The sequence below is a fragment of the Eimeria tenella genome, genomic scaffold, assembly GCF_000499545.2.
Source record: "Eimeria tenella Houghton genomic scaffold, Eth_scaff2, whole genome shotgun sequence".
Taxonomy (NCBI): Eukaryota; Apicomplexa; class Conoidasida; order Eucoccidiorida; family Eimeriidae; genus Eimeria; species Eimeria tenella.
In genome coordinates this window covers 197,733-209,529 of record NW_013541843.1, presented here as the reverse complement: position 1 = coordinate 209,529, position 11,797 = coordinate 197,733, and the positions used below count along the sequence as shown (strand labels likewise).

The 11,797-nt window shown below is 59.4% G+C and overlaps 2 protein-coding genes across 2 annotated transcripts in view; one reads left to right on the top strand and one right to left on the bottom strand.

Annotated features, from left to right (window-relative positions):
- Window positions 1-3,598, bottom strand: part of ETH_00028885 (tuftelin interacting protein 11, putative) — a gene marked incomplete at both ends in the record, with an annotated part of 3,835 nt that extends 237 nt beyond the window's left edge. The window contains 2 exons of the mRNA XM_013374219.1: window positions 84-1,785; window positions 2,606-3,598. Of these exons, the coding sequence (XP_013229673.1) occupies window positions 84-1,785; window positions 2,606-3,598 (2,695 nt within the window). The remainder of the gene's footprint in view (window positions 1-83; window positions 1,786-2,605) is intronic.
- Window positions 3,599-4,568: 970 nt separating this feature from the next.
- ETH_00028880 (ERCC4 domain-containing protein, related) lies at window positions 4,569-9,411 on the top strand (the record flags this gene model as incomplete). The annotated part of the gene is made up of 8 exons (XM_013374218.1): window positions 4,569-5,009; window positions 5,201-5,301; window positions 5,617-6,079; window positions 6,323-7,713; window positions 7,823-8,053; window positions 8,160-8,376; window positions 8,547-8,885; window positions 8,989-9,411. 8 exons carry the CDS (start codon window positions 4,569-4,571, stop codon window positions 9,409-9,411), a joined length of 3,606 nt encoding a protein of 1,201 aa, XP_013229672.1.
- Between the last annotated feature and the right edge of the window lie 2,386 nt (window positions 9,412-11,797).

Below are 11,797 nucleotides of genomic sequence, written 5' to 3'. Positions count from 1 at the left end.
CCAGGCCTTGAACCAGGCGCGAATTTCTGTGGGGTTTGCTGCAGCAGCAGACAGCCACAGCCGAAGCACATGCAGCCACTGACGCATAAAGCCCTCGTGCAGCACGCGGGCCAGCAGCTCCGTGGGCAGCAGCGACTCCCACAGCAGCACGTCGTTGAAGGGGGTGAGGTCTTGCTGCTGCGGCCGGATCTCGAGCTGCTGCAGCCGCTGCAGCAGCTGTGGCACCACCCCCCGCTGCAGCAGGTCCAGCCACAAGTTGCTGCTGAACACTCCCCGCCAAGGCCGCAGCAGCGCCAGGCAGCTGCGGTCCGAGGCTTTCCAGTGTACAGACAGCACCCGCACCAGCTTCTGCTGCAGCGGCAGCAGCAGCTCCGACTCCGCCAGCGGCCGCTCCACCAGAGACACAAACGGCAGCAGCCACTGGTGCACCGGCCTGCTGCTGCTGCTGCTGCTGCTGCCGCTGCTGCTGCTGGGGGCTAAGGGGTCCCAATTGTCGAGCGACCGCCGCAGCTGCTGCACTGCAGGCTCCTGCAGCACCCGGCGGCCGGCCCGGGCTGGCAGCGACGGCAGCCACACCTCCAGCAGCGCAGCAGCAGCAGCAGCAGCAGACACGGGAGTCCAAGAGTTCAGCAGCTGCCGCCGCATGTGTGCCCCAACGGACTCCTCAACTCCTTCCTGCAGCAGGTCGTAAGTCCTCCCTGCCACCAGCCGCTCCAGCTGCTCCTGCCGCTGCTGCTGCTCCTGGAGCAGCAGCAGCTGCTGCTGCTGCCGCTGCTGCTTCAGCTTCGCCATCCAACGCTCCTCCTCCTCCTGGTGCAGCTGCGTGTACACTCCAAACCACTGCCCCACAGAAGCAGCCAGCTGCGGTGCTGCTGTCTCGAGAGGGGCCCACACGCCGCACACCCGCTGCAGCAGCAGCCGCAGCAGCGCAGCAGCAGCAGCAGCAGCGTGTAACTTGTAAAAAGCTTCCTGCCACGTGTCTCTCCACCTCAACACCTCCTGCAGCAAAGCCTTCGGGGTGAGACCCCCCGTCAGGTGGCCATACTCCGGCTCCTTGCTGCTGCTGCTATCGCTGTTACTGCTGCTGCTGCTCTTTGCCTGCGCCTCGTCGTCGCTCCAGCGGTCGGCCTCCGGCTCCTGCTGCTGCTGACCCTCAGGGCCGCTGCGCCGCTTGATTCGAGTGTACATGGCCTTGACTGCAGCAGCCAGCTGCTTCGTGCTTTCCACTGCTAGGTGGCGCTGCTGCTGCTGCTGCTGCTGCCGCTCGTCGTTTGCTGCAGCGTCCAGCAGCTCCTGCTCCTGCTGATGCTTTTGAGCAGCAACTTGCTGCAGATCTCTCTCCACCCGACGAATCTGCTGTCTCAGGGCCTGCTGCAGTAGCTGCAGCGGCACTCCACTTGTGCTGCTGCTGCTGGTGCTGCTGCTGCTGCCGTTCAGTCTCAACACCTCTTCCTGAAGCAGCTGCTGCTGCTGCTGCTGCCGCAAAGCCTCTCCCACCTCCGCAGCATTCTCCAGAAGCCGCACTTGGGGGCCGGTCATGTCGATAACTCTGAGCTGCTGCTGCTGCTGCTGCTGTTGCTGCTGCAGCAGCATGCGCCCCTCAACAGCGATTTGTGCTGGTGTCTTCACCAGCCGTTTGCTGCGGGCCTTTCCCGTTCGCCACTCGTCAGACACCCCAGATATTCGCGCGACACCGCCATCTTCTGCTGCTGCTGCTGCTTCCGCTGCTTCTGCTGCTGGCTTCCACCGGAACACGTCGGGCCCTACCACCCCGCTGGGCACCACCTGCAGCAGCAACAGCAGCAGCAGCAGCGAGCGCAACATTTGGGATGCTGCGCACCAGCCTCTTCCAGCAGATGATGCGAAAAACAAGGAGCGGCAGCAGAAGCAGCAGCAGCAGGGCACAAAGCGAGATCACCAACCGCAGCAGCGGCAGCTGCCGGAGCCAGTGCAGCAGCAGCACGCAACATTGTCAGCAGCTCGGCTGCAGCAACAGCAGTGGGAGCAGCCACAGCAACGAGCACAGCAAGAGCCACAGGCAGCACAGCGACGGCAGCAAAGCAGTGACACGAGCCCGGTAGTAGCAGCAGGATCAGCAACAACAGCAGCAGGATCAGCAACAGCAGCACGATAAGCAACAAAAATAAGCAGCAGGATCAGCAGCAGGACCAGCAGCAGCAGCAGGATCAGTAGCAGCATCAGGATCAGTAGCAGGATCAGGATAAGCAGGGCGACTATCAAAAGCAGCATGATCATGATCAGCAGCAAGATCAGCAGCAGGATTAGCAGAATCAGCAGCAGCAAGATCATCATCAGTACCAAGATTAGCAGGGTCAGTCTCAGGAAAAGCAGGATCAGCAGCAAAATAATCAGCAGCAGCAGAATCCGCATCAACATCAGCACGATAAGCAGCAGCATCTGGACCAGCAGCAGAATCAGCAGCAGGATCAGCAGCAAGATCCGTATCCGCAGCAACAGGCTCATCATCATCATCAGAACAACCATCAACACCATCCCAACCACCACCACCACCACCACCACCACCACCACAACCACCACCACCAAGACCAACAGCAGCAGCAGCAGCAGCAGCAGCGGGGCGCGCCTTGGTGGGTTCTGCGCCTTTCTCGCCGGGGCGGAGGCGCTCGCCCTGGTTTTGAAGGGCTCTGTTTTTTTTGCGGATTTTGACTTCGATGGGAGCGACGAGGCCGCGGCCATCTTTGCCGAGGGCCCCCCCCTTGAAGCCCATTCGCTGCAGCAGCGCGAAGCCTTTTCCGTACACTTGCTGCATTTGCTGCTGCCCCCAGCCCCCCTGCTGCTGCTGCTGCTGCTGCTGCGCGTCGCCGCCGGGGGAGCTCCCCGGCTGCGCGGAGGCGCGCTTGAACACGAACGCGGGGGAGCGGCTGCGCCGGCTGCTGCTGCTGCCCTCGCTCTCGCTCCCGCTGCTGCTGCTGCTGCTGCTGCTGCTCTCGCTCCCGCTGCTCCCGCCCTCAGATGCTGCGCCCGACGACCCCGCCCCTGCTGCTGCTGCTGCGGATCCAGACTCGCCGTCCGAATGGCCCCCGGAAACAGGAGAAGCCCCGCCCTGCTGCTGCTGCTGCTGCTGCTGTGCGCTCCTGCTGCCGCCTTCGTCCTCGCTCTCCGAGTAATCGAGCCCTAGCTGCTGCAGCACATGCGCGTCCTTGCTGCTTAACTGCTGCTGCGGCTGCTCCTGCTGCGGCTCCTTGTCGCTGGGCTTCTTGATAGACAGCTTCAGCTGGCTCTTGTCGAACTCGAACGGCTGGGGAACTGCATCGCGACGCCTGCTGCTGCTGCTGCTGCTGCTGCTGCTGCTCTTCTTGCTGCTGCTGCTGCTCTTCTGCTTCTTCTCGTTGGGGTCCTCTGGCTGCAACACTCCACCCTTGACAAACTGAATAGGGCCACTGCTGCCCTCCTCGCTGCTGCTGCGGCTGCTGCTGCGGCGCCGCCGGCGCTTGCTGTTGCGCCCAGCAGCAGTCGCAGCAGCAGGCCGGCCTACATCCTCATCGCTGCTGCTGCTGCCGCCGAAGCAGCCATAAATTACTTCCTTCCTGCGAGCGCGTCTACTGCTCTTCCCCATTTCTGCTGCTGCAGCAGCAGTGACGCGAGCAGCTGCTGCTGCTGCTGCCGTTGCTCCACTCGAGAACTCCGCAGCAGCTCCTCGTTGTACTGCTGTAGCTGCTGCTGCTGCTGTTGTTGCTGCTAGACTTGATCTGCATGTAATGAAACTCCCCCTAAGGACCCTAGAGAAGTCCTTACGGCGTCTCTGTTTGTCTGCGAGCGTTGCTGCTGTCGCTGCCGCTGCTGCTGCTTCTTGCGGTGCTGCTGATGATCGAGTTTTGATGGAGCTGCTGCTCTTCTTCCTGTGGCTGCTGCTGCTGCTGAGACGTATTGAGGCAGTTCAGCAGCGCTGAGGAGCGCTATGCAGAGAAGGGCTGCAAGTCGTTGCTGCAGCTGCTGCTGCTGTTCACATTTGCCGCTGCTCGCGGGAGCTGTTGCTCTTGCGGCTCCTGCTGCTGCTGCAGCAGCGCAGTGCCTTTCTTTCTCGTTGGTCTAAAACACAATCTGTATAAGCTTCCTAATTTAAGCAGCTTTTATCTTACAGCCGCAACAGCAGCAACACCCAATGGGGCCCGCCGCTGCTGCATGCAGCAGCAGCAGCAGCAGCAGCCGCTCCCACAGAAGCAAGACACAACCACACCGCAGCCGACAACCCTCCACCGCAGTTGCCAGCGATACTCATAGAGGTTTCAGAAGCTGGAAATTCCACTACGAAGGCCTCGCGGCAGTAAACAGCACCAGCAGCAGCAGCAGCAGCCGCAGTAGCACGAGCAGCAGCAACCGCTGAACAGCGAACCACGCATGCACATAGTGCTGCAGCAGCAAAGTTGAAAATAACAGGAGAACAATCCTGCAGTGGCCGCCGTAGCAGCGAAGATGGCGCTGCAACTGCGTTGGTGGCCAAATAGCTGAGAAGTGCTACTGCTACAGCCGCTGCAGCTGCTGCAACAAGCGCTGCAGCAGCAGCTGCTGCTGCTGCGGCCGTCACAATGGAAGAAGCCATGGAGCACAGAAACGGCGCTGCAGCTGAAAGAGCTGCTGCTGCTGCCACTGAACGGGGGGCCGCAGCAGCTAGTTCTGCAGCAGCAGCAGCAGTAGCAGCAGCAAATGCCTGTTATCACAGCAGCAGCAGCAGCAGCAGCAGCAAACGGACACGCGATGCTATTGCCACTGGCTCCCACTCTCCCAAACGTGTACGGCCGGCTGCCGCAGCTGGCAGCAGTAGCAGCAGCAGCAGCGAGGCATCAGCGTCCGCACCAGCACGGTTCGCAGCAGGGCGGCAGCAGCAGCAGCGGCAGCAGCAGCAGCAGCAGCAGCGGTCCCTGCGGCGAGCCAACCCTTTGAATTTGCGCTTTTGCGTCGCTTTGCAACGCCTGCGGAAGTCCGCCACTCTCAGGAAGGACCTGCGCATAGCCAGTGCCCACAGAAAGGTAAACCCTAGACCCTAAACCCTAAACCCTTCGACCCCAAACCCTAATTGGCGCGCACAGGATGCGCTTGAAGTCCAGCTTTAAGGGTTTAGGGTTTACAGCTGGCACGGCTACTGCGGCAAGCTAGCGTTGCAGCCTCCCGGATATAGGGTTTAGGGTTTAGGGTTTAGGGTTTAGGGTTTGAGCTACAGGGCATCGTGTCGCTCCTGCGCTTCCCTCTCCCCCTCTTCGGTTTGGCTCGAGCGGAGCTGCTGGGGGGCGTTGGGCGGAAGACTGCCAGCATCCTAATGCAGTAAACCCTAAACCCTAAACCCTAAACCCTAGTTGGCGAGTGCTAGACACTACTTACCGAGCTGCCACACACAGTTCATAGGCAGCAGTCTGCAAACCCTAAAACCTAGACCCTGCGCCCTCGGCCAGATTCTTTAGATGCTGAGCCGCGACCCCTGAGGGTTTAGGGTTTAGGGTTTAGGGCTTGCTGGCCGACCCCGAAGCCCTCGTAAGAAGTGCTTCTCTTCTGAACCCCACGCCGTAAATCCAAAGCCGCCGTCTTGTGTTTCTGCTGCTGTTGCTGTTGCTGCTGCTGCGGCTGTTGCTGCTGCTGCAGCGTTCTGGCAGCTGCTCCGGAGCCGCTAGACCGAGACCCTGACAAGCTGTTCGCCGCCGTTTCTGCCGCTGCTGCTGCTGCTGCTGCTAGCAGCGCCGCTGGCTGTGCTTCTGCTGCTGCAACAGAAGCAGCAGCAGTTGCTGCTGCTGCTGCTGCTGCTCCGGACTGCAGCAGCGACATGCTGCTGCAGCTGCACAGACACCGCGTGGCAGCACTGAAACGGGCAGAGGCCTTTGCAGAGGCAGAGCGGAGGCGGGGCCGGCTGCCCCTCCTCAACAGCAGCAGCAGCAGCAGCAGCAGCAGCAGCAGCAACAGCGGTGGAGGCGCAGATTTGAAGCTGCCTCCCCGCTGCAGCAGCAGGTGGACAGTGCTGCTGTGTCTGTACAGCTTCGGCCACTTCTTTAAGCGCCGGCGCATGCGGCTGGCGCAAATTGCTGCTGCTGCCAACAAGCTGAGGCTGCAAGTAAACCCTAAACCCTAAACCCTGGATTAATCCCGCTTACGTCCTCAGCGCTAAGTTCACGGGCCGGCCGTTCAGGCTGGCTGCTGTAGCTGCAGCAGCTGCTTCTGCAGCTGCAGCAGCTGCTGCTGCTGGAGCCGCAGCGGCTCCCGCTGCGGCTGCTGCTGTAGCCGCTGCGGCTGCTGCTGCTGCTGCTGCTGCTGCTTCATACGTGAGGTGCTGGAGTGTACGTACACTGCGTTTCAGGGCATAAGCTGCGCCGTTAGCAGCCTCCGCGCTGCAGCGGAGAAGTTGGTGCAGGAAGGGTTGCTGCTGCAGTACCCCCACAGCAGTGTCAGCAGCAGCAGCAGCAGCAGCAGTAGCAGGGGGGCATCAGCAGTTTCGTTGCCCTTGGGGGATGCTCAGCCCATACTGCGCCAGCCGCTGCAGCAGCAGAAGCAACGGCAGAAGCAGCAGGAGCGGCAGCAGCAGCGGCTGCAGCAGCAGCTGCTGCGCTATGGCCTGAGCCCCACTGGTGAGGATGTAGCAGCAAGGTGTGCTGCTGCTGTTACTGCTCCCCTGGCAACCGCCAGCCCCCCGTGTACAGAGACTAGCAGCAGCTGCAGCAATGGCAGTTGCTGCAGCAACGCCGAAAGCAGTAGCAGCAGCTGCAGCAGCAGCGAGGAATGCGACGTAGTTCGGGAAACAGCCCCAAAACCAGCCCGCGTCTTCACTGCTGCTGCTGCTAGTGCTGCTGCTACTGCTGCTGCACCTGCAACTGCAGCTGCTCTTGCTTCATCAGCAACCACTGTAAACACATTGGCAGGAACGACAGCGGCAGCAGCAGCAGCAGCGGCGGCAGCAGGTGCAGCGGCAGCAACCCCGAAGAAGTCAGCAGCAGCTGCTGCTGCTGCATTCGCGGCCTGCAACATCGCATTGGTGACAGAGCCCTTACTTGAGAGGATCAGGCGGGCCGAAACTAAAGCAACAGCCGCAGCAAGAGCAGCAGCAGCAGCAACAGCAACTGCAGCAGCAGCTGTAACAACGGCAACAGCAGCAGCAGCGACAGCAGCAGGTACTCCTCTTGCAGTGGCGGCTGGCACTCCAGTGGCGGCAGGAGGAGCTGCCTTGAGGACCCCAAGAGCAAAAGCAGCAGCAGTTAGAACATCAGCACCAGCTGAAGCAGCAGTAACAGCAGCAGCGGCAGCAGCAGCGACAACAACAATAACGGAAAGGAGCCCAGAGGCAGCAGCAGCAGCACCAGAGTCTCCGGGCAACTTTCAGCAGCAACGGCTGCGCGCCGCTCAGGCATTGGCAACAGCAGCAGCAACAGCAACAAGAGTCCTTGCTGCATGCAGCAAACCGCCAGAGCTGCTGCTGCTGGTAGACACGCGAGAGCGGAATGGCAGCAGCAACCGCAGCAAGCGCCTGCAGCAGCAGACGCTGCTGCAGCGCCTGCTGCAGCGCAACAAGGTGCCTCTAGAGCAGCGCTGCCTCCCTGTGGGTGACTTTGCATGGATCTGGAGGCCAGATACTGCTGCTGCTGCTGCAGCAGAAGGAGCAGCAGCAAAGCCGCAGCAGCAGCTAGAATACTTGCTGCCAATCTTAGTGGAAAGAAAAACACCAGGGGACCTGATGGCTTCGATCCTTGACGGCAGGTCAGTTAGAGCAAAGGGTCAGGGGTTTAGGGTTTAGGGGTTAGGGTTTAGGGTTTAGGGGTTAGGGTTTAGGGTTTAGGGTTTAAAACTGAGGGGGTGCTTGCTGCAGGTACACAGACCAGCAGCAGCGGCTGATGGAGACTCTGGGTGTCGAGACAGCAATATTTTTGTTCGAGGGAGACTGCAGCAGCAGCAGCAGCGGCGGGGGCTCTGCTGCTGCTGTTGCTGCTGCTGCGGCCCCGCAGGTGCAGCGCAACGCTGCTGCTGTCCGTACAGCGCAAGTGCATGCGCTGCTGCTCTCTGGCTTCCACGTGCTGCAAGCAGCAAACCCTCGTCACTCGTGAGTCTTTTCATGCTGCTCGAAAAGAGGTTGAAGGGTTTAGGGCTTAGGGTTCAGGGTTTAGGGTTTCGGGTTTCGGGTTGGGGCTGTGCGCGCTCTCCCGCAGCGCCGCCCTGCTCACACTGCTGCACAGGCGGTTGCAGCAGCGGCTTTCAGCTTACTGGCAACAGCAGCAACAGCAACAGCAGCAACAGCAGCAACAGCAGCTGCAGCAACAACATCAACAGCAGCAGCAGTTTCTGCTGTGGAGGGTTTGGGCGGATGCGACGAGGAAACAGAGTCAGCGCAGCACTCAAGAGATGTTCTTCTTGCAGCTCAGAGCTGTACGGCACTCCAAACCCTAAACCCTAAACCCTAGGCCTTGGCAGTCGAGGCTTATTGTCTCAGGCGGTTATACGGCCTCCGTGCAGCCTGCCATACTTGCTGCTGCTGTTGGTTTTGCTGCTGCACTTCTCGCTGCTGCTGCTGCTGCTTGCTGCTGCTGCTGCTGCAGATTGAGGGGATCGGTTGCTCAATGGCTCTTCAGATTGCTGCTGCCTTTCTAACCCCGGCATTGCTGCGGCGATTCTTCCGCAGCAGCAGCAGCAGCAGTAGCAACAGCATCAACAGCAGTGAGATGGACGCTGCAAAGACAGAAGAGCTGTTTGCTGCCTTTTTGCAGAAGCTGAAGCAGCAAAAAGGCTGTGCAGCAGCAGCAGCAGCCACACCTGCTGCTACCCCTGCCCCTGCAGCAACGCCGAGAAGCAGCAGCAGCAGCAGCAGCAAGCGGGGGACCCCCAGCGCTGGCGGCAAACGATTAACGCAGCTCAAAGGGAACGCAAGGCTGGCCAAAGTAGGTCCTAGGGTTTAGGGTTTAGGGTTTAGGGTTTAGAGCTTAGGGTTTAGGGTTAAAAGTTTAGGGTTTGCAGCTGCCTCCGCTGTTTCATTTTTCGCAGATTTTTTTCGTTTTGAGGGAGTTCTATTGCGGACCTGTGCAAAGCGCTGCTGCTGCTGCTCCAATTTCTGCTGCTGCTGCTGCTGCTCCTTTTGCTGCTGAGGGTCTTGAGAGTGCTGCTGAGGAAATCTTTACGGAGCAGCACGGCAGAGAGTCTCAGCAGCCAGTGCTGCAACGAGACACAGTAGCAGCAGCAGCAGCAGCAGCCGCAACAGCAGCAGCAGCAGCAGCCGCAGCAGCAACAGTAACAGCGGCAGCAGCAGCAGAAGCCTCAGCATGCAGCATATTTGAGCTGCCCTCGCCCAGCGAGTCTGATGAGGAAGAGCTGCTGCATCGAAGTCCAGCAGCAACGCAACCTGCTGCTGCTGCTGCTGCCGCTACTGCATGGTGCGCCGGCACAGCAGAAGATCCGCTAGAGGTTTGAATTGCCCTTGAGGCACTTGCTGCTGCGGCATCTGCAGCAGCAGCAGCAGCAGCAGCTTTTGCTGCATCTTACCCGCAACGCGTGGCGTGTTGTCCTTGTCGTCTCTTTGACAATTAAAACGAAGCGAACTCAAAAGCAAACAAACACAATTCTGCATTTTTTGATTAAGTCGGTGGCTACAAGTCAATTTCAAATTAAATTTGTTTTTTGCTTTCAGCAGCTGGGAGCTGCTGTCGGCCTTGGGGTGTACAAAGAGCTCGTGTCTTTTATCTCTTTTCTTCCTTTCCGCAAATCGTCTCTTTTGATTTCACTTTTAATCTCTCGCTCCTGCTGAGGCCTGGTGAGGCTCCTGCTCTCCAGCTATCTGCAGCTGGCTGCAGCTAGCCCTGGCTAGCTGGGGCTGGCCGTGGCTAGCCGTGGCTGGCTGGGGTTAGCCGTGGCTAGCTGCAGCCAGCTGAGGCCATCCGTGACTACATGCGGGTAGCCGTAGCCGAATTTAGGCTATTTGTGGCTAGATGGGGCCAGATATGGCTAGCTGGGGCTAGCTGTGGCTAGCCGTCGTTAGCTGTGGCTAGCTGTGGCTAGCTGTGGGGCGGCGGAGCTCATGGCAGGCACCGGTTTGCTGCTTCTAGCTACGATTGCCATGTTGAGCGGAATAATATGAATTTGTTTCAATAAATTAATTAAATTTAAAACAAATTTGCAGCAAAAAGAGTCCGCAGACGGACAGTCTTAAGTGTGGGCTGCGCATACACCTGAAGTGACCCGCGGCGTTCCGCTGCCCGTCTGGCCCCATTGCCTCGCGCCTCTTTTTGCATTTGTTTAATCATTGAAGTAATTACTGATAAATATATTTAAATAATTTTATTGTTGAATTTGTTCCAGTTTGTTTTTGCCTTATTTCCAGCTCTTCTGCGGCACGGCTGCAGGCCTCTCGACTGCTGCGCACGGGAGACGCGGGGGACGGGGCCTCAGCGCTCGAGCCGCCTCTGTTTGGGCTTTAATATATCTTTTTGGATTTCTAAATTCAAAAATAACATTTTATAAATTCAAAAGTTTCATTTTTGTCGAGATTTGAAGCAATTTCATGGCCTTTTGCCGGGTGTTCCTCCCGCCACTGCTGACCGCCTCTGGCCAGAGAGCCTATAAGTTTTGCGCCATCTCTCCCCCTTTCACAAAAAACAAAATAAAATTAAAAAGGAAATAAACAATTTATTTATTTCAAAGAAGACGAAGCAAAAACACCAACACGCAGCTCCGCAGACAAACGAGACGCGGCGTTTTTGTGCCAACCCACACTGAAGCCCAGCAGAAGCGCCCAACCAGCGGCAGCAGCAAAAGCAGCAGCAGCAGCAACAGGAGCAGCAGCAGAAGCGGGAGCTGGGGGTGTGGGTTTGCAGTGGATTATGCGCGGGAGGCGAGTGTGGGAGTTGTCGGGTGTGCAGGATGGGTGTGTGCTGCTGCTACTGCTGCGGGTTGTTTGCGTGCCGGCGTGGCGGTGTGGGGTTTAAGCTGCTGCTGCTGCTGGTGGTTGCAGTGTTTGGCAGCATTTGCTGCTGCTGGGGGGAGCCCTTTTGCCGCTACGAGCTGCAGCAGACCCCGCAGCAAACGAAGCAGCAAAACTGCGGGTTCGTGTGCCCGGACCCGTGGGGCAAAGAAGACCCGCACGAGTGTGGGGCCCCACACCCCTGCTGCTGCGCGCCGCAGTGCGACGCAGCAGCAGCAGCAGCACGGGCCTTCGTGGGGGTGAACTGGTCGGACAAGTACTCGCGGCTGCGGCTGCCTCGGGAGAAGCTTTTTGGGATTTTGAAAAGAAATAATCTGAACCACATAAAGACTTTTTCTCCCGACGGGTTGAGTGCAATATTTGCGGTGTACGGACACCGCGCGCGGGTGTACGTGGGGCTCCCGAACCGGCTGCTGCCCGCGCTTGCCGCTTCTCCCGCCCGTGCTGCTGCAGTGGTGCAGCAGCAGCTGCTGCCGTTTGCTGCTATCCTACGGCTGGTCATAGTGGGTAACGAGCCCCTCATTTGTATCAAAACGGCCCAGTGGGCTGCCCGCGGGGAGTGTGGGGCCCTGGGGGCCCCCGCGCTGCTGCTGCCTGCGCTGCGCAACGTCAAGGCTGCGCTGCAGGCTGTGGGGTTGGGATCGATCCCAGTGACATCAGCTTTGAATGGGGGCATTTTAAACATGTCTCAAAACCCCTGGACTCCCTGCGTTGCAGGTTACAGGCCAGCAGTGCTGCCTTTGCTGCGCCAGCTCTGGGCCTTTCTTCTTTCCCAGGAGCCCCCTGCCCCTTTCTTAGTTAACATTTACTCTTGGTTTGCTGCCATGGGGGGCCACATCCCCCCCGCGCTTGCAGTGGGGGCCCCCCTGGGGGCCCCCC